Source organism: Oxyura jamaicensis, chromosome 7 (genome assembly GCF_011077185.1).
Source record: "Oxyura jamaicensis isolate SHBP4307 breed ruddy duck chromosome 7, BPBGC_Ojam_1.0, whole genome shotgun sequence".
Lineage (NCBI taxonomy): Eukaryota > Metazoa > Chordata > Aves > Anseriformes > Anatidae > Oxyura > Oxyura jamaicensis.
In genome coordinates, this window is record NC_048899.1 from 12,557,368 (window position 1) to 12,584,722 (window position 27,355).

A 27,355-nucleotide genomic window follows, 5' to 3' on the forward strand; every position below is an offset into this window, starting at 1 on the left:
ATTTTCAGAAAAGACAAGATGTTGGTTTTGACCTTTTACTATTTCACATTGTCTGTCACATAGTAACAGCATGAATGCAATACTTGTGTGCACCCTTAAATACAATTATATACTTAGATTTTGAAAGTTGGATTCCTTTGCATCTCACTCTCTTTTCACAACTTGAAATATGTTATTTAATATTTAAATAGAAGCTTAATTGTAGGATTTAATCCAATAGTAGGAAACTAATTCTTTCACAAATAACATGTTCGAGTAAAAATGAAAGTGGACGTGCTGGCAAGGGCACGGATTATAAGCCACTTCATCTGCTTTTGAATTGAACAGCAAAACTAACATTTACTTTCTTTAGAAAGGCAGCTGGCTTCCCTGGGTGACAGGTAATCTACTGAGGTCTTCCATATAATCTTTAGACTCATATAATTTTACTCAGTGTTCAAAGTCTGTTATCAGTATTCTAATCATCCCCATTAGAATAATTTTTGTTTTGTCTTTGCTTGACATAGCTGGAGACAAAACCACCATTGACTTTTTTTTTTTTTTTTTTTTTTAATTTGGTGAGGATCTGTTGAAATCTGAGCTACAGAATTTGTCAGTTATTATTATGGTTCAATCTGGAAAAGGAGTGTTAACCTCAACAAGAGTGGCTTTTCACTACCATTCTTCCTTGGTAGTTTTTCAGTCAGAGGGCAGCTTATCTTTAGTGACTTCCTAGACAGAAGTAGCTTAAGACTGTCCTTCTCTAGCCAACAAAATTGAGCATGGATGGTGTTTCAACACCATATCGTAGCAGTGATCTACAGGGACATCACATCAATGCAGCTTCCTCATCTGCAAAGTCTTCTGGACTATCATCCCAAATCAAGACTCAAATAGCAATGCCTTTAAAAAGTCCATTAAGATAAACTACTTCCATATCTTGTTCAGTATATGAGCTACCAATAGGACTTTGAAAATATGATTTAAAAAAAGATAAAAATAAATATGGAAAAGTATAAAAATAAATATGGAAAACACAATCATTAGCAACAATCCTCATTTCATGAATTATTTAAACTGTAACTCAGAAGAACAAAATTAGATTTAAATATTTTTCTGCAAAGGGGGGCAAAAGGGAGGCAAAAAGTTCAGTATACAAGACTAGAAATATGAAGCATGATACATATGCAGAGTTTTACTGTAAAAGGTAGAATATACTTGTTCATAAGCACACAGAGCATAGGCTTGCAACAGTTTGAACAAAATCTACGCACTTGCTCTGAAGCATCTTTTAATCTATTCCTCTCTTAGAGCAAAGATTACAGTCTTCCTTGCTATGCTTGGGAGTGTGTGTAACCCAAACTCCAATATCAGATAACATTACTGGTTAGTTTCTAATAATAATAATAATGAAAAGACTGAATAAATCCCACTTGGGTTCAAAGCTTTCTCTCACCCAATTTTGCAAACTAGCTTTCGATATTGTCTGTCAAATCTCACGTGAACCAAGTAATTGAGATCTATTCTGCTTGCTCTAAAGCCTTTTAAGTAACATTAAGAATAAGAGCAGAAACAGATTTAATGTAAATGTGTATGAGAGAAAAGGTCTGCATAGCTGCTCCCTTGTGATACCTCAGTCTGGATGTACGTTAGGAAGGAGAAAGAACACCCCTCTAGGAGTTGTCTGTTGCCTCATAGAGCTGATTATTGTAAATGGTAAATAGTCTTTCTTGAACTGCTATCAAGCAATTGGATCTGACTACCAGTCTATATCCTAGCTACCTCTAGTTTCTGCTCCATGACAAGACGAAAAGTTCAAGATTTTTCACTTTGATAGAACTACAAGTGGGGTTGTGACAAGATTTTCTGAACAGGGTTAGAATCCTTGACTCCTGAAGGACAGAAGCTCACCCTGCATTGCTGTTTTGCTCCACAAGTGGCTCTCCTCCAACCAAAAAGTCAACTTTGTGCTGAACTCACCCACTCACCATATAAAGATGACAGAACAATGATCATTCTAGCATTGAACTTTCTGTAGTTTTCAAGATGAAGCATCCACACATTAAAACAGCCTCTAGAGTCCAGCCTCTACAGAGCTATGACTCTGGTACTAGCTTTGTGACAGTTAGTGATTAATTCAAAGGCCTGGAAGTGTCACAGCAGAAGAGAAAATCTTTGTTTTCACTCTTGTTTTTTTGTCCGGGGGGGGGGGGGGGGGGGGGGGGGCCGCGGGCGGGCCCGGGGGGGGCGCCCTTTTATTTTTTCCTTCCTTGGTGCATAAACTTAGCCTCAAGACTGAAGGCAAAAATGCCTGGGAAAGTGATGTGAGTGTTCTGTAAAGTTAGCTAGAAAGCAGAAAGCAAATCAAAACAACATTCATGAGTACTTTTAATTTTAAATGATGGGCTTCTGGAAGAATCACAAAAAACAGAGCACTGAAGGCCGCCATCACCTAAGATTTTTTTTTCAAACAGAAAGTGTTATAAACAGGATACAATTATTAAGCACTGGCAGCTGTGCAGCAGACAAAACCTTACAGCGTGTAGGAGAGGCATGTGGGGTTTGTTCTTACCATAATACTACTTAATGTAATGAACAGTTAGGTAAGTCAGCTTGCTCACAAAGGTTTTGCTGAATGTTTGTAACAACTACAAAAGGCGGATAATATCACGAGGGCATAAGCACACTAAACTGAATTTTACTTTTATGAAAATTGAAACATTCAAAATTGTACTAATTAAAAATAGTTTTATTGTGAAATGGAAAGTAAAATTTTAGAGAAGTGATTTTTATAGCTGGGAGAATGGATCAACCTTTTCAGGAGATGACTGAATTCAGAAAATTGTTCATTCAGGGTTTAGGTAAATGTTTTGTTCTGCCATTTGCTCAACACCTCCTCTCCTCTTCCTCCAGCTCCCTCTTATAGCTGTGCGGTTGTATTCCCTTAATCAAAGTTACAGGAATTTTAATAAAGTTACAATCACTGGCCAAAATATCTAAATGCCATTGTTCAATTTCACTGACGCCCTACAATTTGCAATAGGTATTCTTCTCACAGCTTGCTGCACAGTAGAAGGCTTATTTTCTTTCAGCAAAATGTGGAAGAGAAAGTAAATATTTCCTCTAAATTTTCTTACACACCGCCATAGTCACAATATGAAAGATGAAAATCAAAGATGCAGGAAAAATCATGTGTCTTTCTCTCAAATTGGTTTTACCTTACTTAAACAAATACTAGAAGTAAAGAAGGATTCAAATGACATTTAAGGATTTATGAATGAATTCTTCCACTAGCAGTTATGTTGCTTTTATCAAATATTTAAGCAAAGTACTTAATAAATAACATCTACGGCTATCCTGGTCAAGAATGAAATGCAATATGTCGATAAATTTCTGTTTTGGATTAACTACTTTGAAGTTACAGAAGAATTCTATTTGACTGATATTTTTTTAATTAGTTTATTTTTTGGTGTGAGTATACTTTTGAGTATTTCTACAATGTGATTGTTTGAAATAAGTGCATTAAAATTTTTAAATGTGCATAAATGCTCATGTCATAAACTATTATTTTTCTTTTCCTATATATTAACAATATGGAGAACTATCATAAATATTTATAATTCTAATTTTATAAGAAGGCAGAGAAGTATCACAAGCATCTCTCTAAGCAGATGGTATGTTGGAAGGTCTAATTTTGTAAACATCTGCAGGTTTCATTCTACTGTATGCTAAGTGCTGCTTACACAAATCCTGACAATTCTGGGTCAAATCTCTGTAGTGCAGATTATCACATCTCTATTGGAACTACTGCAGCTTTTATTTGTGGAGACGATCCTCTGGAATGAGACTGAAATTTAAATCTGATCTACGACAATGCAATCATGAATATTACCATTTTATACTAAGAAGCTTTACCTTACAGATAAAAAAATATATAAATAAAGGTAGATGAGAAAAATGTTATTGGAAATAATAAATCTTATGTTTAAAATAAAATTCAGTGCCCTCCTCCATCCCCATCAAAAATTGTATCAAAAAATATGTTGATCTGAGCGCACTACCTGGGTGTATTTTGACATATAATAGCCATTAAAACTGTTTTCAACATTTCATATTGCCAACATATTTAGAATGGAAAACCAGGTCTTAGATTCTAGAAAATTTTTGTAACTTATTTTTATCTCAATATCACTATGAGAAAGGAAAATAATCATATAATACTGGTATTAAGAAACAAGCAATATACCAAGTGTGACATAACAGTAGTTTGGTATAGATGGTGAAAGATTCAGTGTAGGACAATAAATTTCATGTTGCCTTAGCATGTGAGAATTAAGTCCAGTGCAGTCAATATTGTAGTTCTGTGAATAGCCAGTACATTAGTGATATGCTAACATAGATGACACACAGCATTATCCAGTCTATTCTTGTAATAGGTCGCCTGTTACCTTTCACGTGGAGAATGGCACTTGATGATATAGTGCCACTAGAATTTTTAGCCCGAACAACATAGAGGCCAGCATCTTTATCACACACCTTCTGAATGAGTAAAGTATGCTTTGTCTCCTTTTGTAAAAGCTTTAAGTGCTCATCTGCAGTCAGTTTCTGGCCCTTCTTGTACCTGAAGCAGAGAGTCAGTTTTCAAGTCAGATTTGTATCATTGTATGTCAAGCAGAAACTTCCAAATTCAGAAAACCGCTATAACACAAAGTTGGCAGCAAGAGAGAGTTCACTGTCATGCTCTCAATCCCCCTTTTTCCAAGTTATATAAAAATATGGATGCATATTTAAATTATTCATCTTGTTGGAGAAAACAATCTTAACACTAGAAAACGTGGCTCTGAAAATGGTTTTACATGGACAAGTCACCCAGTTATCTCACTGCAGTAATCAAGGAGAGAGTAGCAGTAAGGCCTGTCCCCTCAATTTTGTGCTGAAACATTTTTACTAGTAAGGTGTTCAGTCAATCCATATTCAAATCATGGGAAATAGCATCTTAAACGCACAAGCAACATACAACCTTTCTGTCTTATAAATTACTTTATAAAGAACAATCAAGGACCTATTCCTCTACCCGAGCCCACTTACGTTTACTTAGCTCACATAATAGACAGGATAGAACAACGTATCATGACTTATTTCAGAAAATTGGTGTCATATTCTAACACTTGAGGATCAGTCACCATGTACTGGTATTGACTCCTGATTTATAAATTGGAAGTGAGAGAAAATTCTGGCTCTTCTTGCCTGATAGTGTTTCCGTATAAGCTGTTTTTAACCTAATCCAAATGCAAACATGATTTTCCAACTATACATCCAACAAAGTGTCTACATCAGTACAAAATACATGGTATTGGTGTTACCATACAATTTTTTATCACAAACATATTAATTTTATATTTTCATAAATTTATTATTTGAAAAATGCTTTCATTTGAATGTTATTCTTAAAAAGACCATGTATCATCAGGATACATACTTTTGATCTAAATTAATGCTTTCTTATGATTAAAAAAAAAAATGAAGGTACCTTGTTTCACAAGCAATACTCCTCAAAGTGTAGAAAAATTGGATTTAAATTTATTGATACCAACAGAGTATACCACCAAGGATGCAGAGTCCAGTATTTTTCTCAGTGCTATTGAAGAAAATTCAGCTTACTAAGAGTTTATAGTTTACTTGTTTTGTCTTCTGCACAATATAAATGTTTTACATGTGTAGTATTAAAAATGTCTTCAAGTTAAGATTATTAAGAGGCATATCTTACTTTAATCCATTAAAGGAAGGCCTCCACTGTGAAAGTCTAATGGAATAAGTGAAGGAATGGCAAACAAGGTAAAAGTTTATGAAAAATAGGCCAGCAAATACAGGACTAACACTGTAATCTTGGAATTCTGCCTCCTCTTTCAGTCCCTATCTATCCTTGCATGGAACTTTTGAAAAGTCATATTAAAAGATGTATTACAATATCTGTATTTCTCACAGTAGAGTATAAAGAAGTCTAATTAGAAATGTAGCGATTCAGAGTGGGAGACAGAGAGAGCAAGTATTTCATATAAAATGAGTACTCATAGTGTAGACGCTAGACAGTAGGGTTTTGGTTTTTTAACCTGTAAACTCGGCTTGTTTTGACAACTCTTTCACTTATATATAAATGTGTGCACCCCTATACATAGTGACTATAAATATTTGTGTCTGTCTGTATATTGTGACAAGTTCCTGAAACAATGCAGATGAATTACTTACAGTAAATCTGGATTGAGCCTTTCTTTTAAGACACTACTGATCAAGTGGAATGTTATAGCCTAGAACATAAAAAGTTCTTGACGTACGTGCTCAAAGAATGTTGGATATGCTTGCAGTTGTTTGATATTCTCATTATTCATAAAGTTAAGTACAGAGAGATTATTTCAAGTAGGTTAATTGTCAAAACAATTTTGAAAGTGGGAAACATGCAGAACTGTGGAGTGGTAAGGATACAAACCATTTATTCTAGTCTATAGATTAATGAATATAGATATAAGTGGTTCAGTGTGCCTCACTAATAGGTATATTTAGTTTTTCTCATTATAAGCTACCCACCATGTCAGTGTAGGCTCTGGGAATCCTGTTACTTCTACTTCCAAGGTTACTGGAGAACCTTCCATGACGGTTACATTAGACAGAAGCTGGGAGAAGTTAGGCGCCTGTCCAGTTAGGCTGGCTATGCTGTTCTTTTCTGATGCACTTTTAATCTCTTCTCGGGTAACCATCTGCCTCTGACAGCTTCTGGTGGTGTCTGATTGAAACATGAAACCTGAGAATGCATCAGGCAAAGCATGCAGCCTGTCCTGGGTTTTAGTACAGTTATTCAAGTCATGCAATTGTTCTTGTGCTTCTGCCATGCTTTTACGAAGTTCAAGGTGTTGCAAATGTGTTTTGCACACTTCACTCCTCATGCTATATACTGGTTTGACATTCACTGTGCAGGAAACAGTGCTAGCCTCAGATATTGCTCGTAAACTATAAGCAAAAGGAAATTCTGCTCTGACTTTTGGATCAGAATCTGCTGAAGAGATATAAAACTTCTCAAACTGATCAGATGGAATTTCCGTTCTAAAATTTGTAGCATCAGCATAAGCAGAATTTGTTAAGAGATCAGATGCTTCCATCAACTTTTTATCAATAGTGTTTTTCTGTATTTGCAAGCTATAGGAACTGGCATGCAGATTATGAGAACTACAACAGCACTGCTCTTCTAGCTCTGTTTCAGAAAATAAGACGGATTCTGGTGTCTCAGAAAGCGGTGGCAAAGAGATATCATCAGGTGATATACACTCATATTCATCTCCGGAGGGTATTTCTTCTGCCAGGAACTCAGTCTGTAAGCTCTTCTCTTTGGCCGAAGATGACAGCTCTGTATCCTGTGAAACAAGATCCTTACCAGCTGGGCAGATAATTGGAATATCAGCCAATTTATTCCTCTCCTTAAATTAGGAGGGGACAGAACAGAAGTGAAAGAAGAAAAACAGAGAGAGAAAGAGTTATTGTTCTAAGCATCACCTTTTCATTCAGAAGCTATTAACAATATTTGAAATATTTCCTCTAATTAAGCTTAATTATTCTGAGAAGCAGGAGAAAACATGAGGAAAGGATAGTCATTAGAGAAGTTTGCAGAAGTTAACTGGAATTTCTAACTGTTTGGATGGACTAGCAGGACACATAGTACAAGAACTTAATACAGCAGTAACAATAAAAGTACCTCTTTCCGTAAACAAATGACAACTTGTGGGTTTCCTGCTCTTTTTATGAGAGTGCTTTTTGTAAGAGCATTTGTAGTGTGTGTGTGTGTGTGTGTGTGTGTGTGAAAGGAGATAGCATAATGACGTCTCAATGGGAAACAGTTACATACGAAAAATAGATTAACAGCTAAGTTACTGGACTTCTGTTATCTGAGGTCATATTCTGCTCATATTCAAGATTTAGTCTTTCTTAATTTAAGTTTTAATGGACACTTTGGCAGCAAAAATCAGGCTATTATAGTTTGAATGGCACTAACAGATTTAATAAACCAAATCTAATTAAACATTAAGTTAAGAGTCTCAAGAATATTACATTCTGAGCAGGTATATGTAAAAAGCATCAGTCAAAATGTCCAAACTGACAGTTTCTACTGTCTGAATGAAATTAATGATCCTGTTGAAGGGCATATGCATATGTGCACACATTGACATACGTTTGGGCAACTATGGGAAAGCCAAAACAATGTTGGAGTCCTCCACTAACTAATCAAGTATCCTAGTGCAGGGCTGTGCTGCCAGTTTCATGGGCAACACATCTGGGGGGTGGGCTACAGAATAGAGCAGAGTTATTCCAAACACTGCTGCAAAATGACCCTAGGGAAATTGCTGTTGTGCTGGTGAAAAAAAATTGCAGGTGGGCAGTGAGCCAACTGTCAGGCTTTGGCAGCATGAGGTCTTTCAACTCTAGTGTGATACTGCAATTAAATAAGCACGAGAAGCACCCACTTTCTAGAGGGTGCTACTTATTAGTGAAGCAAATTAATAATGCAAAAATAGCTCGCAGAAGTGTAATTATATACTGTTGGCTGGCTCACTGGATGAGAGGCTGGGAGTGGGCCAGGTCTTTTCTCAGAAGGGATGAAAATGGAAGACAGAAAAGCTCTAATAAGAAGAAGCTGCTACTTCTTTAAGTGAAGTATGGAGTGATGAAAAGAGTGGAGGTATCATAGTTGCCATACTTCACATCTGATATTTACTGTTCTGCATACCCTTCACTTCTTCCATTGGCAGCTGATGCGCAATCTGACAAGGACTGACAGGGCTGTGGCCTAGCAAAATAGGAAATAGAGCTATGGCCATCTGCTGGGTGAGGTGATTTTCTGGAGGGTGGCTTTTTTGGAACAGACACAAAATTCTGAGTGAAATCTAGGCTACAAGTCAATGGTGAAACTCTCATTGGCTTGGAACAGAGGTGACAAAGTTAATTAAACTCAGTTTTGGCTCAGCAGCAGAGAAGAGGATATTCTGTATTCAACTGAAGAGAATGTTAATGTTAGCTGAATCTCTATAAAACACAATTTAATGTCTTGTAGTATTGGTCTACACTATCAGCTTGCAAAATTGAAATTTTAGAGCTCTAAATCAATTGCTAATGTATCCTACCTTTGTAAAGACTTATATATACTACCATCCATTCACATGTTCATGAAAGATTTCACATAGTGAATTATTTACTTTTGCAGACCAAGACCCCAAGGCATCAAAATGTTCTATAAGATAAAGGAATTAAAGTCAATTTTATATATATATATATATATATATATATATGTAAAGCCTGTCTTTCTAAGACTACATTTATTCATTGACAATTTGAAATCCTTCACATTCATTTACCATGTATTCATAAATAAGACATTTGTCTTCTAGAACTTTTACCATTCTAATACATACCTAATAACTAATTTGCTTTTGTGCATGATCTTCAACATGCAATTCATACTTCAGAACTTACCATCTCTGTTGCATGGTATTTGGGCATCTGAAATGTAACTAAAGTGTTTTGATGTGAGAGGGAAGTAAACTATTTGATGTTGATTTCTGCTGTTTAGTTGTGTATAATATCATACCAACAGTATAGCAGATTGTGTGATGTCATCATACTGAACTACTGACAGCTGTAGTTTTGTTCCATCGTGGTTTTGCTATGAGTGCTTTTCTGTTATTCACACTTCTGCAAAAGTGAAGCAATTCTGGCTTTGTATTGGATTTCTAATACTGTAATTAAGAGAATCTAAGCCCATTAATGTCTGTAAAAATGTGTTATTTCTGACAAGCAATGAAACAAGGAGTAAAATTCCTTTGAGAATGCACAAGAATGCCCATCAATATGATTTAAAATAAATAAATCTCAACATGAAAAGCGGATACCTGTTCAGTGTTGGTAGGAGACATGTTGTTTCTCTTCTCACTAACGTTTTTTGGATTTGTAAGTAATATATCTGATCCCATCTGAAATGAAAATGTTTATCTTTTTTTTTTTTCTGATGAAGACCTCAGTGATTCAAAGTATCTTAATTCCCACCATTATTTGTTCAAGTTCTAAGCTATGAGTCTTTACTCATAGCACATTACTTATAATACAAATACTTCCATACCTTGTCACTAGAGGTTATATGACTATTAGGGTTCTGAGAAATGCTAACAGCAGTCTCCTTTATTACTTCCTATATTCCCTTAAGTCTCCCTTAAGGAGAGTGCATAATGTATTCTCCCTTGAGGAAGGAGGAATGGTCAAACATAAGGTGGCTGTGTTATGTACACTGTGGCAATAGTACCACATTGGAAAATTGGTAAGAGAGTATGAAAAGAAGATTTTTAAAAAAATAAAAAATAAAAGTGGTGCTCTGTTGGGAGAGGATGAGAAGATACATAGATGAGTAAAAAGGCCAAATAAAAAGTGAGTAAGGAAGAATATATGCATTGGATGGAGGGCAAAGGGGTATCTAAAAAAAATGAAATAGAAATTAAAATACCAAGACTACACTGAGAGCATTCAATTTCAGGGAAGCTCAGGGAAGCTCAAGCCTGAAAAGTAATAAAGTTTCCAGTAATGCAGAAAATCTTTTAAGAAATAAATTCTGGTAAAAATAAATACAATAATAATTAAATAATAATAATAAAAAAACTGACCTGCTGCTTTTTTTCCTCTGCTTCATCTGTAACAGCCTCACACACATCTTGGCTATTTCTTTCTTCTTTTTGCACAGTAACCAACTCTTCAGTAAACTCATCTTTCTGCCATGTGAAAAGAAAACTAAGGTTATACACAACAGAATGTAGTACTTGGTGGTTACTCATGCTCTGTGCAGTAGTGTAGTTAAACAATAAAAATAGACGTGTCCTTTCATCAGTACAGCTGTATATGGCTTATGGTAAAAATATGCCACACCTGATTTATTCCTTCCTAGATAAGAAAAAAAAAATATCATTTTTAAAGCTAAGGGGATCTTTTTCAAGGTAGGGAAAGCATAGGACACTAAAGACTGAGGAACTCAAATGGGTGGACAAGAATCTGAGGAACCCATTTGCACCTGATAAAAGAAAAGGAAAATTAGGGATAGGCAATATGACATTTTTCTTTCAATGTGTTAGTTTAAAAATGACAGGAAATTGAATTACTATCCATGGCATTGCATACTCATGGTGTCTATTTGTCTGGATAATTTGCTGACTGATTTCTCGTAAGATTTAGATATCAACTATTGAGATGCAGTGGAAAACAATAAAAATATTAGTTTTAGAATCTCAGAATACTCTATATAATACCAAAAAAAAAAATCTTTCATCTGAAAAAAGTTGCATAATGACTTTCTATTGCAGAAAATTCCCTTTTGATAATATTCATTTTAGGTAAGAAGTATTTTTTCTTTTAATCATCTCCAAGAATCACATAAATGAAAGGTTAAAGTAATCAGTAAATAATTTATGAATGATTGTGTGTGAGGAAAAGGAAAACGTTCTCCAAAAACCTCTGTTAAAGAGATAGCTTTACATTTATCAAAATTAGTCAAATATTACATTGTATTGAGCTAAGAAAAGAGAACAAAAGATGAAGCCCTGTTCTGACAGAACCAGGTACTACCGCTTTGCACAAAATACCATTTTGTACCATTATGTACGTGTGAACTAGAAGGAGAACCTTGAAGAAGATACTTGTTATTTATATTCAATTTTCTTTATGCTAGCAATGAAAGGCAAAGTTTCTATCCATTCATTTAATGACTTTTGGAACTCATTTGTACTTTTGGCATCTCTTATTGCTTTTGAGAGTATTAATGGATAATTTGAATGTTGATCAGTTTCATTATTTCTTTTCATTAAGAAATAATGAAAAATTCCACCAAAGAAAAGTGAAACAGCATTCAACACAAACAAAACCAGGATATTTAAGCCTCTAACTCTAACTTCACAAAGTTACCCCACCATCTATTGCTGAATGTGGCTTGAGACTGAGGAATGGAGTAGACTGAGTCATTATTACAGAAATCTATCCCTCCAACTGTCTTCCATAATTCCGGCTGAGTTTATATATTTTACCTAGGTATGCTTAAAGAAGTGTACCAGAATACAAAATTAATACATTTGTTGTTGTCTTTATAAGTCAGGATTTTTAAATTTAAATGACTTTGGTTTTGACATGATTTGTATTTGGGGATAATTTTTCCTATAATGTAATAAACTGCATTGTTTTGCATTCTATAGATCTGGCAGTTCTATATTTCAGTACCAAGGAAAAAAGAAATATGAAAAAAGTATTTGTCTAGGTATTTAAATAAAATTGTGACACTTTCCCCTAAAGGTTACTTGAAAGCAGTAACAGGTCTGAAAGAAGTCCAGGAAACAAAACAAAACAATGACCACAAACAAAAAAAAAGCACACAATGAGTATCTAGTGTCCAAAGAAGTGGCATTTCATTGATTTATAATAATTACTTCAGGTAATGGAAAAGTGAACCAAGAAATGTTTCACACTCCCATACATGACCTGTTAAAAGTACTGATTCAGACACTAAACCTGATATGTTCATGCAGATGAAATATATTCTCCAGATAAAAGAAAAATACCTGAATCTCCTTAAATTCTCTCAGAGATCTACACAAATCATCAACAGAATTAAGAATTTCTTTGTACTTTGACACAGCTTTTTCAACATACTTCTTTCCTTCTTCAAAACCTGCAAAGACAAAATAACACAGAAGTTCTTTTATGGAAAACAAAACCCCAAATGCCTCAGATAGACATTTAACATTCAATATATATTATATCCTCCATATCATGCAATAATTATATTTTTCTCTGTGTTTTTTTGCTGGAGTTCTATGATGCAGAACAATGTGTTTTCCTACCTATTACTAGTTTACTTGAGATTGAACCTCACAGTATCCGCATGTCTTCTATTGGGCTTCTCCTTGATCAGAATTACTACTGTCTGATTAGTGACATTGCTTAAAAAACCCACTGCCCTCAAAGTGTCTCCTAAACTATTAGACCTATAATTGGTCTAATAGCTAGAAGACACCTAGATCTCTGCTATAAGATATTAAAAAAAAAAAAAAAAAAAAAAAAGAATGGAGAAGAGAGTATGAGAGGAGGGAGGGTAAGGGTAAAGGTAAGGGAGGGAGGGAGGGAGGGAAGGAAGGATAAAAGGTGATTGGTTCTCTAAATAGTCTTTTTGACATAAAATTAGAAGAATTTAAAAACACAGCATTGAAATCTTATCATATTTACTAGTTGACTTTCTAGGCTACACATTATCCTTTCACATTTGGATGGATACCTTATTTTTAGATAAAGTTAACTTCAACAGGTATACAAACATTTTGAGCTGGAGAAAAAAACAAATACCTGAAGCTGACTGACCTTCATTCTTTTCAAACAACAAGTCAACATTACAAATCAATACAATTGCACATTGAATATTTACAGAACAATCCAACTTTTTTTTGCTAATAAAGTTAGCAATCACATTCCACTAGCTATTTACAATATTAATGTAAAAATTCATGCAACACTGAAGTATAACTCTCTAATATATTTTGACTTCAAAGGGTTGGTCTATTATGAATTACAATAAGCCATGAAGCCTTAATTCCAAGCTCAAAAATATTACGTGGACATCCACATTTAAATTTCAGGGCGAACTCAGTCTGTATATGGAAACCCAAATAGCTACCAGACTATTTAGTACTTTCATATTTATATTTTTTAAGTATTTGTTCTGAAGTCTTTCACCTCTTCTAGTCAATACTTTCAAACACTTTTTCTTCTTAAATCAACAAATCCAAGAATCCTCTTCCTTCTGTCCTAAGCTATTGAGTTTCTATTTTTATTTTTTCAACATTTCCAGACAGCTCCTCACCATATAACTGTTTAGCCAGGTCTATAATCTGCTGAACTTTTTCTTCTTGTTGAGGCACTGTAGACTCAATAAACTTATTGAATTGCTTGTAGAGAGTCTCTATTGCTTCTCTTGTTTTGCATTCTGCAGAATACTTGCCAACTCTAACGACTGTTGCACTCACATCTTCAAAGCAAAATTGACACTAAAGTAGATTGAGAAGGATAAAACACTATTATAATGAATAATTATCAGCAGTTCAAGATTTTGTAGAATAAACTGGACTACTCTTAGACTTTTTTTTTTTTTTTTTGCTTTCGGTGGCATATACTATGCCTTAAATACTGTGATCACAATTTAACCTGGAAAACATTTTTTCATTACAAATGTTGTTGTAAGTATTAATAGCTGCTACATTTTATTTAATCATTAGATCCATAAAGTTATTAGTTAAATCTTTTGCAGCGTGTTTTACTTCTGAGTTCTGTTTTGTGCATCTACTGTCTAATTTCACAGACTTCAGATCGTGGCCACAGTTATACCTGTGTAAGGGCAGCAAGATTGCTTAGATTTAGTCTGCTGGCAAATAGAGTTACTCTCAGCAACCATTCAAGATGCTGAGAATCTTTCTACTTACAAAAAAGATCTTTAGAACGTACCCTTAATAAACACTTTTGGTTAACAATACTGAGAGAACTGAATCTGGTACTCACTCAATATCATCTGCATTACATAATTATGGCAAGCAGCTAACAATCAGTATACTTAATTACCATTAAAATCATCGTTTAAGACTACGCATATCCTCTGAAAGAAAACAAGTAAAAGGTGCTACTTCACAATGAGTAAAAAACATCTTGAAGTTTATCTCTGGAAAATAAGTTCTGCTCTCCAAAGTTTAAGCCTGGGCAAGGAATATGTTAAACAATGAAAATGTACAACTTAAATTTCTTTTGCTAACAACAGATGAAATAACACATTTATGTGATCACTGGACAATGAAAACATGTTTTAAAACATACTTTAGTATTGTGATCCAGAATTAAGGGAATTTATTCAGACATTTAGATGAATTTGGAGATTTGAACAGAGTTATTTCTAAAAATAAACAGCCATGAAAGGAATGTGCTTGACTCACAGCAGATGCACCAATGCAGTGTGGCACAAGGGAAAATACTGTTACAAACTTTTTTAAAAAATATGGCAACATTAAGGCAGTACTCAGATATATTAAGATATACTCAGATATATCAGATATATCAGATACTCAGATATATTAAGTTAGTCTCTCCCCCCAGAGACTTAGACTGTGCTACAGGCAAAAAAAAAAAAAAAAAAAAAAAAAAAAAGTACGTTTACCAAGCATGAGTATTAAAAAAAAAAAAAAAGGTGTTAAGATATTCAGTATTTTACATTTTTGTTAATTTACTGAATATTTTAAATTTCAATTCCAAAATTGCACACTTCACAGACAGCTCTTCCTGACAACTGGGTATTGTGATGACCTGTCTCTTGTCATTTGGCTGCTATCAAAGAATGCCCCGGAATACACCTACTGTAGATGAGCTCAAAAATATGATCACAACTAAGCTGAAACCTGGTGTTATGCACAGTAGTGCAAGAATAGTCAAGTTGCATGTTTTTCCTCTTTTCTCTACAAAGTTACAAAGAGAAAAGAGAAGAAAATCTGGATTTTTAGCAACCCTTTGTAACCTTCCAAACCTTTGCAAGTCACAAATTACACCTGTATTTAGAAGCACTTTTATTTACCCCAGTCCTGGATCACTATTACAGCCACACTGAGGATCTCAGGTTTACTAGTACCTCTTCCATCATCTGTTGCAGATGTTCCATGAGATTCAGATTTTGACTGTAATCCTCCACAACTCTGCCAAAGTCACTCAACTGTTTTTGTAACTCACTAATTGACCCCAGGAGGACTCTACCATTAAGTTCATTTGCTGCAGAGTCAATGAATTTCTTCTCTAAATTATCCATCTTCTTTTTAAGAACCTGTTTAAAGATGTAGCAATGTTAAACACCACAAAAAAATATTTCTATTTTTAGAAATAAAAAGTTAAAAGAGTATGAAAAATATACACATCTAATTCTCTTTCCATGTTTTAAAATGACAAGTAAGTATAATGTGCATTTCCAAAAGCAAAGCAAATCTACAATGTGGTTGAAATCAATATAATTATTTGTTAAATATGGAATTGAATTAAATTTTCAGTTTATGAACAAATATATCTGGTAATAAGACATGGGATCTTGAATAAAATAACATTCACTGAATCTGCAAATTAAATATATATATATATATATTACTAATCCTTCAGGCTCTTAATTCAACTGGATACAAGTCAATTTAAACCAAATCATTTTTTTGCCCTACAATAATAGCATATTGCACAAGATATTGGACATTACACAGAGCAATCTGCTGTGGTTGACTCTGTTCTGACCAAGGAGTTTGGACTAGATGATCTCCAGAAGTCCATTTCAACCCCACTGATTCTATGATCAGAATTTTCATTTGTAGATAAAATCAACAAGAAAGGTTACTTCTAATGAGAAGGGCTCTAAGGTGCCATAAACATGATCAGCTCTAGGCAATGGATTCAGAAAAGGGCTATGAAAGCTTACATGATGAAATGAGCAAGGAAAACGGATACAAAAGGGAATGTGCTCATTTGTTCATAATTTTGACAGGATGTATGATTTATTTATTTATTTATTTATTTATTTATTTTAAGGAGAGAGAAAATTAGGTCACACGTCATGAAGGAATAGAGGCAGAAAGAATAAAAAGTTATGCAGAAAAAAAAAACAACAGGATAAACAGGATAAAAGGACTGAACTTTAGGAAGTCAGCAGTTGGGATGAGATCATTTTACTGAAGAATTAAAGGAACAGAACAATGAAATATGTCTTAGTGATTGAGACGGGGATGATATCAAGCTTAGTGAAAGGGAAACTCAATACATTTTGTGTTATCTCTTACTGCTAAGCACAGACCATTTCAAGACCAGTCAAGCATTTATCAAGACTGGTATTTCTAGCATTACCTGTATTTTCTCAGCATATGTATCAACTTGCTGAATATGTATTTTAAGTGCTTTCAAATTTCGAGCTTTTTCAGTTTTCTTGGTATAGTTAAACTTCAAATTGTTGAATTTCTTTTTGAGATCCTTAAATGATTCTCTGAGCTGAAAGAATAAGCATATCTGTCAGTAAAAAATCAGCACATGTGCATGTATTTTTTTTTCCATGAGCTTTTTGTCCACAATCTGAACACTGAGAATTTAATACAGAAATTATTAACGCTGTGACATCTCATAAAACATCCTTATTTCCTCAGATTTTTTTCTAGCAGTGGAAACTCAATCTTGCTACATCAAAATTTTTGCAGTCTGACTGCTGAGTATTGTTTCCAGAGTGGCTGAGTTAAAAAGGTTTGACTCAAAAGTTGAGATCCTTGCTCAGACCATCCTGTCCTAGAGCTTTCAATGACTTCAACTACAGACAGGTGACTTACACATACAGTACTACATTTGGTGGAAATGGTAGCTGTGTAAACATATACCCACACTTAGTTTGCAGAGAAAAACATCATTTTACAATATTTACAAATAGTACCTTTCTCCTTCATTACAGTTTTTTTTTTTTTTTTTTTTTTTTTTTTTCTCCTAATAGGAATTTATCACTAGACTGGGAACTAATACTCAGTAGTCTGAAAAGTTGATAGATAGATTATGAGTCTATTTCAAGACTAGATAAAGTCTCTCCCAAACTAAATTGTTCAGTGATTTTATAATCCTTATACTACAGCAGCTATGGACTAATATGTAATAAAATTTGTGAGGAAATAAGATGCAAATAAACAACAGTTATTAGCAATGGAATAGGACTGGAAACCTTGCTTCTGAAGAGGTTACATAGGTGCTCAATTTGACAACGTCCAAACAAAATGTTCAAACATTTCAGCACGATTATTCACAGCATACAAAGATGAATCTGGTTCTTTGCAGAATCAGGATGTAAATTATACGAGCACCTACATTTTAAGTAACTGTTCTGTATGGTAGCAGAGCAACTCTGCCTAACAGACACACAAATAAAACCTCACTCATCTACTGCTACATAAACATGGTACCATGACAGTATTTTTACCAGCTAGCATTGGCTTGGTACAGCAAATTCAATATAAGGGGAACTGATTACTGTAGTAATATAAATTATGAATTAGTAGTTCTGATAATGAACTACTAGTGCCTTTCCAGAATTTTCAGGGGAACCTATCAGCTGAGACTTCCTCAGAGAAACTGTGGATGCCCCATCCCTAGGAGTGTTTAATACCATGTTGGATGGGGCTTTGAGTAACCTGATCTAGTGGGAGGTGTCCCTGCCCATGGCAGGGGGGTTGGAATTAAATGATCTTTAAGGTCCCTTCCAACCCAAACCATTCTATGATTCTATGAGATAATTAATATTAAATTTAGTTCTGCTAAATTTTCTGAAGAACTTTTCTGTTACTTAGACGGAATTTGGCTATATTTTCTTCAATCTATGAAATATTTTAAAAATCCAGAATGATAAAAATAATACTGATGAAGTTCTAGGAAACTAGAACTATTACTTTAGGATTTATTCTTCCAGATAAAAATAAGTAAAATCACTTACTTGATTAATGTTAAAAAGTTTAGGTGACACCCACAATTTGATATTTAGTTAAAATATTTGAAGCACGTTATACAGATCTCTCTTCCCCTACCCTCCCTTATCCCCCCCTCCAAATCCAGAGAGTAATGAATGCTCATTTTGCAGTTGCTGTTATTGGGAGAGCTAGCAATTCATCATTATTGTTACATACTAATGTTAATCCATCAAGAGATATTCTTTTCATTTTCATTTCATCTAGTGGGATTCTCTCACATTATTTCAACACTGAACAGACAGATGGTATTCACTCAGTGTAATGGAAAGGAAGGGAATTCTATCACCTACACTGTGATCTCCAATTAGTTTACACTCTTTATTGCACCTAAGTATGCAGAATAATAAATCTACCTAACAGTATTCTGTTAATAAAACCACCTCTGTAGAACAGTATTTTGTATTCAGAACACAAATGCCTTATTTGCTGATTTAATTTTGAGGAAAACGAGATGATCAAGAGTTTATTTTAGTTTATTCACTGGCTTAGGCACATACATAAGCTAGTGATCGGTTATAAGGACAGCAGCTCTCCTCAAAGAAGTATGTGAAATCAGATCGCCTTGTTTCAGATATGATGGCTCATGTGTCAAAGGTCTGCAGCTGCTGTCACTTTTCTCTTTTAGCCTCAGTGGAAAACCAGTTTCAGCTCAGATTTGTATATTATCCTCTCAGAGTGTATGTATCCAGTGCCTGTTAACAGCAGCAACTGTACCAAGGCTATATGGCTCAATTTTTAGAAAACAGAAATCTGACCATATCTCAATTTTTCACTATTTCCTGAAAAATATAATGAGAATAACTTAAGTCTATATACATCCTAATATGCTTCAGTGACTTCAGCCAAGTTTAATGGAACTTTGTGACTTCTCCATTGTGTCATAGTCATTAATCCAGCAGCTGTTCCTAACTATAGTTGGCCTGTCACGGGTGGAGAGGGGTTTAGATGCCAATTACTAAGATTTATCACACAATTATGAAATAAATGAAAAAGCAAGCTATAAAACTGCTTTAAACATTTTTGTTTTTGTTAACAGTACAAAAAACACTAAAACATTTTGATTTCTGTGTAAATCTTTCCAGGAGGTACTTCAGTGTCATTAACCACTTATCCTTCCTTTTTTATTCACACAAAAAACTTTTAGTAGCACTAGGAATCAAAATAGTCCATGAAAGTACGTTGCTAAAAACAGATTTTCAGCATGGCAAAGATTAAAGAACAGGCGGAAGTAAAGCCAGCCAGGAGGTGGAAAGTAAGAAAAAGTGCTGTTCAAATCATTAATAGCTATTTAATTCTGTGACCACAAACATTTATAAATTACAAGTTGAAAACTGTAATTCAAGAAATCTAAGTAATTTAAGTAATCTAAGAAATATCAGCTCCTACTGCCTAATGAACTAAGATAGCTTATTACTGTCTATGGTTAAAATTCCTATCTTCAGTAATAAGTATATCTTTCCATAAGTGTATAAAGAAGTGGAAAGGAAAGAATTGAGATGGCTGGGGAGAGCAGAGAACCTATTTCAGGATCAGTCACTCTAAGTTTTGTGCAGACACATAAATGTTATTTGTAAAGTGAAAAGGCTTTTGAAGTGCGAGGGTTATCATGTTAAAAGAAGGTTACAAAATGTTATAAGAGGGTTATAAGAAACTGTTAATCTCATTAGCAGATTCAATGAACTATTTAGCTATATGAGGCTTGATTCATCTCTTTCACAAATCATTCCTGTGTAACATTGCGTAGAGCTGTGGCTCTTCAGAAGCTGCTACTCAAGCTAGTTAGTGAAGCTGGAGGCCCAAATTTACAAATGCAGATCTCAAAGGTGGTAAGAGCTTTTTTAAGTTTTACCAGGATGTAGGAAGCATAAAACCTTTTTTGGCCTTTGTAAATTCTCTTTAAGTTAGCAAAAGCACACAAAAGACATACATTTTACTGTTCTGTCCTCCTAGACTATTTCCAAACCCACTCTATGCATCCTATGCTTTAACTTTTTGTTTCTGTGCTTCTCATAAAAGTACTAATATGTTACAAACACACAGAACTAGTAAAGTACTCTGACTTAAGTATGGTATTTTCAAACACCAGTGAGTCCTAATCGCCAAATGTCTTATTTGTATGTACTTAAAATGTATGTGAATTTATACATTTACATCACAATTTCAAATATTTTCTGTCAATTTTAAAGTTTCTGTACACTGGTAAATCACAACTAAGCTGTCTGGCTGGCTGTTTACTCTGTGACAGCTATGAGCAGCTGCTGCTTGCTGCTGGCACATAAAATGAAATACTTGTTTTCTTAGACATAGTAGATGGAAAATATAATTATTTTAATTCTAGCAATTATTTTAAATACTAGAAATATTCAGACTAACTTCTGATGTTAAAATTAACAGAATATAAAATACTCAAGTGAATACTCATAACTTTTAGTTTGTTGCAATGTCTGTTCTTTATCTCTAAACACAGTTATAAACAATGAAAAAATGAAGAAAAATAGCAGTGGATTGATGTATATACAAGTATACTGGTCTAGCTTTGTTTAGGAAGTATCTTCTATGCTAACTTTCAATAGAAATGGGATATAATTAAAGAAAGATATTCCCAGGGCAAGTTATATTTCTGTTAGATTACACTCAACATTCAAGTAGGTCTGGATGTAACATGTATTAACCTATACAGAATGGTTACATTCAAATTTCAAATATTCTGGATCTACTGTGTCACTGCAAAGCATGATGGGACCTATTGTTTAGGTACTTCATGCTTTCATTCATTTCTACTGCATGGCTCCTCAGCCTGAGCGCTTCTACTTTATCTCCTGACATCCTAATCACCTTATACCATCACTCAAGAATTTACATCACAGGAGACCGAGGCACAGATCATCACAGGGTGCAACACATTCAGATTATAACTGACAATGGAGTAGAACAGCCGTTGAGATTAAATATATATATATATTTATATGTTCTCTCAAACTACCCTTTACGTTATTTTCACAAACATAAATACTTTGTAAAATAAAAGAAAGAATTTTCTCATTAAAATAATTGGGACAGAAATCTCAATCACCTCATTGTTGGTGATTCTGAGAAAATATAGTCTTGCTTTATTCAGGTCTGGATTTACTCACTGAAACATAAAGAAAAAATAACTTTCAATGTCTTTGTTTCCAAAAAAACACCACCTCCTGTGTATCTACTACACTTTTCACACTTCTGGGAATATTAGTGTGAAATTTAGTGGTGGACTTTAGCACCATGTTAAAAGTTGGACTAGATGTTAGAGAGCTTTTTCAACCTGAATAATTCTGTGACTCTATGAAATGATTCTATGAAATCTTTCCAGGTAAGAATTTCTGTACTTTATGGATGTCCAGAAGTTCCATCTACAGAAAATCAAGTGCAGTTGCTAATGCCATCAACCTCGCATTTTAATAGATCACTTTAGGAAGATCCATTTTATGGGAAATTTCTCCTAAACTGATTTTTGCAGAGACAAATGTCTTTACATTTTACTTGCTAAATTGTGAGTGGATTTATGTGTGGCCTACTAGATGTTAAATTAATGATCATATTAACTAAGCAATTTTTCCTAACCTATGTTCTATAATAATAAATTCTAATATATTATGTCACAGAATATTTCTCTAACATTTTTTCTAAGCATCACATCTTGAATTTCTGACAAAATGTCAAGCACTAAATTATTCTGAACTTCTCATTAAAAGACTGAAACTTCTTAATAGTACAAGAAACAGCCTTAACAGTTGCAAGAGATGTAAATTCTACTTTTGTTTCAAACTTTAGCTTCATAAGGAAGACATCTGAAGATCTCTACATTTTAGATAAAGCTGACAGAGAGAGCCTGTAACAGTAAACAGTAATGTATATATATGTAATATATACATATAGAATACAATAGCCTTTTTAATGGGTATTTATATCATTTACCTCATTTATCTCCTCTTGATTGGTACAGTATTGGAAATGCTGTGACAGTTCTTCCTCATATTTAGCTGCTTTAGAACTCCAGTTAATGCTGTCGCACTCAAGTCTAGCAAGTTCTTGCTTCAGATTCTTTACAGAAACATTCAAGCAATTCTGAACCAAGAACAGACAAAGTATGAAATTCAGGGCATACATTAATTCAATCAATGTAAAATGAAAATTGTTTTGAGGCAAAGTATGCGTAAATAGTAACAATGGGTTAGATTAAACTATTATACCTCCCCTGTAACAAGAGCAAGTACATAGACATTTCATTCACTGGTATTCTGGGGGGTTATTTCCAGGAAACAAAGTCACAACTCACTCGTGCTATCTTCTCTGAGCCAAGAGAAATTGGAATACTCTAAGTCTTTACCATTTGGATCTTAGCTCATTTCTGCTGCCAACCAAGCCATAGAGCCTGAAGAACAGGCTGGCAATATGGATAACCTAAGCAGGTCAGAAGGGAATGTCTTGCTTTCTCTATAGTAAATGAATACAGGGCAACGATGATCCTGCCCTGAATATATAACTTATTTCTAAATTATATCCATGTCACAATACAAGCAAGTCTGGAATCCACTAATAAGGTAACACATTATATTTCCTTTTTGTTCTTTTGTTATCCTTTATTTATAGGAGAATAAATATGTAAAACAACCTTTAAAATGTATCAGGAGTCTAATACATTGGTGTGGCATTCAAGAAATAACCAACAGGGCCTTGACCTGCACAAAAATTACTAGAGAACAGAAAATCATGCTTTCTCTCTCCCTGCCCCAACGCTTATATTTTTAAATTTCCTCCTTATCTCAAACCTATTTTGAGGCTTTCCAATGTAAAATCTGTTCACAGATCATTAAAAAATTAAAACAAGATTTGAAAAATGCCATTGTTTTCTTCTTGGCAAAACCAATTCATAATGTGAGAGTAACTAATGTAGAATAAATATAATTCCCAGATGTTTTGTTTAATTTGATGGCTGTATATCAGCAAAGTCTCATAGCAGAAATCTTCAAATGATTAACTACTATAGATTCTATATTTTGTTTTCTTTTGAAAGTATTCTCGAAGCTCTATATTGATTTTTCTCACTGTATTAATACATTTTTGTACATTTAAAAGCCAATAAAATACCTCTATAATCTTGTTTCATATTTATCCCTGATTTCACAGATCATTCTAATTCTACTCACAGTTTGCTGCACTGCAGACAAGATATCCACTCCCTGGGAAATAACCAGTTTATAAAGCTGTCTGATACGAGCATGTTTCGTCCGAGCATTTAAAAGGTAGGCTTTAGCATGGTGCACATCTTCAGGGCCTTCAGTTATTTCAGGAACATCCAGTTCTCCTGATTTTGATAGACACTCCAGCTAGAATATATTAAACTGAAAATCACTGTGTGTTTTGAATGTGAGCGAAAGCTTACTATTCCTTTCATATCCATAACTTGTTAACCTAAATTTTGAGTAATTAAATTTGGGTTCAGATCTTTATTGTAAATTCTCCAAATTTCATGCAGTTTTAGATCCAAAGTTTCTGATCACCACGCAGGGTAATGTTGTTTATTTGGGTGAAGAAGGAAAGATGACAGACGCCAATATAAAAAAACAGACCGGATACAAAAGGAAGGTGTATTTTAAAAGATTATACTCACTTCTTTTTTAACATGATGGAATTTAACTGTTTTGTAGAAAATCTCATCATATTCTGTCATTGTGCTCTTTACCATTTGATGTAGATGAATAAGCTCACTTAATCTCTCAGAATTCTCTTTCACAGGAAATCCTTTCTGAGTTGGCAATTCTAATACTTTCATCATGTACTCAAGTTCAGCATTCAGTTGCTAGCAAAAAGGAGCAGAAATTACAGAAATACTTTTCCACAATTTCTCTGACATTTTATGAAATAAAACAACCTATGAAAAGTAAATTATCTTAGGGAAAAGTAAATGCCTCTTTAAAATACTCTCCATGTTCTTTACTCTTTGCTAGGTTGAATAACAACTATCACCCAGAAACAGCGTTTAATCAAAACAACAGTGTCCAGCTCTCATTCCTGGGAACAAGAGACTGTCCTACTTGCTAAAACTCAGAAAAAGTATTCAGAGGATTCAGGACACTCAGTACGATATACCTCAGCCTCTGACTAGCTCTGACTCCAAAGCGTAAAGCTGATGATCTCCTTGTACTATCCCCACCTCAATGCCTGTGTGCCACTTCAATACACAGCTAACATTCCACAAGATATTCTGTGGATGCTGAAGGTAAAACATCTTCTCCCTTACCTCATCAACACAGACGAAACCTCCCTTCTGGAAAATCAATATACAATGTAAAATAGACCCCAGACACTCTGTCTAAAAGCAATGTCAATGTTGTTATTTCCTCGAGGAAAAAAAAAAAAAAAAAAAAAAAAAAAGTTTTGATCCACCATGCACTCCACTATCCCTGTTTCTCACCTGAAACTGCGGTTTCATTTGGTTAAGCTTTTGTAGTTCTAAGGCAATACAAAGGTCACTTCCAAGATCAACTGTTGATATAAGCCTGAGAGCCTCTTGAAGAATCTTCAGCCCACAGGTAGTCTAAAAGATAATCAGATATTTCAGTATTTCTTTAGTAAATAAAAAAATAGTTAAACCCAAATCTAAATTTGTAACAAGAACCTTTCCCAAACCAGATATAAAAGCTGTCAGTAAATTTCCTTAAATCAGAGTCTAGGAGGAAAATGGGGGGGGGGGGCGGGAGGGGGAATTCTGAAGATTCTGAAGTTGATTGTTGTATTTTTCATGTAGTTTAACTTTTTTTTTCCCAGCTATAAACCTCTGTCTCAAACCCTCTGACTTTGACAAGGGTGACAAGAGATCTTGAACATAGTGCACAAAAACAATTCATACACTGAGATGGGAGGACCCATGTACACAGTGCATTCTTTGTGAAAACAGATGATGTGGTGGTTTAGTGGTAAGTCACACCAGACATAAACAGTGCCCATAAGCCTCTGGTTCTGCTACTAGCACAGCTAGCATTGCTTTTAAGGAACACTGCACACTGTACTTCTGCCAAGGAGGCTTCAATCCTCTGTTCTTACAAACATTGTTGGAATTTAATAACTAACAGGACACAGACTAGTTTGCTAACTTAAATTACAACAAGATGGTGCTAAAAAAAAAAAAAAAAAAGGAAAAACATATAAAAAACACCTCTGCTGTAGTATAGAGAACTGACTAAAACTGAAAATTTGAAATGAGGACTTGTACATGTTTGAATAAGGGCAAAAAAATCAAAAACATTTTGTGCTTTTTGATGACTACCTGAGTGGTGGAATAGACTCTGGAGAATTATCTTACCGATGATTTCTCTTTCTTAAACGATACCTATAATAGTTGATGAGAGTGTCACAGACAAACCAGTAATAATCTAGAAATGCTTGTCGCAGTTGCTTTCTTTCTTTTTTACTTACCTTAGTTAGTTGTTCTTTAAACATCAAGCACTGTTGCTTGATGGGTTTTACTTGATTAATTTTAAAATTCCAGATTGCCCAAAGATCATTCAGCTCTTTCTTTCTTTTACTCAGATTAATAATGGTATCTTCTGTTACTTGTACAATTTTTTCCACTTTTAATATTAAGCTCTCATTTGCCTGGCAAATAAATAAACACACATTTTCCCATATTTGAATTTTTACCAAAAAAAAATGCAATTAAAAACTCATTAAAGTCTCAACAAAACTTAATAAAAAGCAATTATCCTACCATACTTTCTTTGAAAATTTCTGATACTCTAGGTGTCTTTAAATAATTTCTGAATAGACAGAACTACCCAAAAACCTACTTCTGAGGAGTAGCAGCTGGAAAGTGAAGGGGACGAAGAACAGACCACTCTGTGCTGATAATCAAAGCAGCAGTGAAGCTTGAATATCGGTGCCTTTTCCTCTTTTTAGCACAGAAGCTGTGCTAAAAGCTTCTTTTTATCAGAAGCACTGTAGAAAACCTGGTAATGTTCTTTCTGCTTTTCTCATTTCAGAATTTCTCTTTTAAGAAAAGTGTTTGTAGATTACTAGTATGATCTGTATCATTCCAGACACTTAAAAAGTACAACCTAAGAGTATCATGAGAAGAGAATAGCAGAAAATATGGTGGCAACACACTTGAGGTCTTTAGAGAGAACATTTGAATACACATTCAGATTTTAAGTGACATCATATTGGGACATATTCAGCTTGACTTTACACTATCTTATCTATGCCTGTCTTGTATGCCTGCACACACTTTAGCCCACACTAACTGCCTGAATACCTTTTCTGAGTAGGTTTTTCCAGCTCATCTTACTTGCTCCTGTATGTTATCATGACCATCTCCCCCTTCTCACCCTCTCAGCTCATTGTAATTGCTCTCTAATCTCTCCAATGAAAACAGAAATAACAGCTGTGTATCTAAGCTATCCACATTAATTGAGATCAGTTCAGGAGGCATGGCTTAGGGAATGATTGTATGCAAATCTCAACCAATCAATCATGAAGAGGTGTTGAAAAATTAGATAAGGATGCCCAGGCAATCCAGCTGAACCCAAGAAAGAATGTAACTACACCAGGAAAGATTATCTGTAAGGAAGCAGCTCTAGCACCCATTTTATTAGAACTTCATACACTGCATTGGTAAAGAATAATTCTTCGTGGAAGTAAAATAAACCATATACTGCACTTAAATATATGCTTCTTCTGGGAGATGAGTGGTTGGAGAGCTGCCAGGCGGAGAAGGACCTGGG

The 27,355-nt window shown here is 34.4% G+C and overlaps 1 protein-coding gene across 1 annotated transcript in view; it reads right to left on the minus strand.

Annotated features, from left to right (window-relative positions):
- Positions 1-2,446: 2,446 nt before the first annotated feature.
- The window catches only part of CCDC141 (coiled-coil domain containing 141), a 70,393-nt gene continuing 45,484 nt past the window's right edge, over positions 2,447-27,355 (minus strand). Inside the window, exons 11-23 of the mRNA XM_035330878.1 lie at positions 26,052-26,231; positions 25,051-25,173; positions 24,247-24,435; positions 23,783-23,962; positions 22,551-22,700; positions 16,948-17,088; positions 15,704-15,892; positions 13,901-14,084; positions 12,606-12,715; positions 10,671-10,775; positions 9,909-9,989; positions 6,562-7,445; positions 2,447-4,600 (exon numbers count right to left, since the gene is read on the minus strand). Coding sequence (XP_035186769.1) covers positions 4,327-4,600; positions 6,562-7,445; positions 9,909-9,989; positions 10,671-10,775; positions 12,606-12,715; positions 13,901-14,084; positions 15,704-15,892; positions 16,948-17,088; positions 22,551-22,700; positions 23,783-23,962; positions 24,247-24,435; positions 25,051-25,173; positions 26,052-26,231 — 2,790 coding nt within the window. The 3' untranslated portion in view covers positions 2,447-4,326. The remainder of the gene's footprint in view (positions 4,601-6,561; positions 7,446-9,908; positions 9,990-10,670; positions 10,776-12,605; positions 12,716-13,900; positions 14,085-15,703; positions 15,893-16,947; positions 17,089-22,550; positions 22,701-23,782; positions 23,963-24,246; positions 24,436-25,050; positions 25,174-26,051; positions 26,232-27,355) is intronic.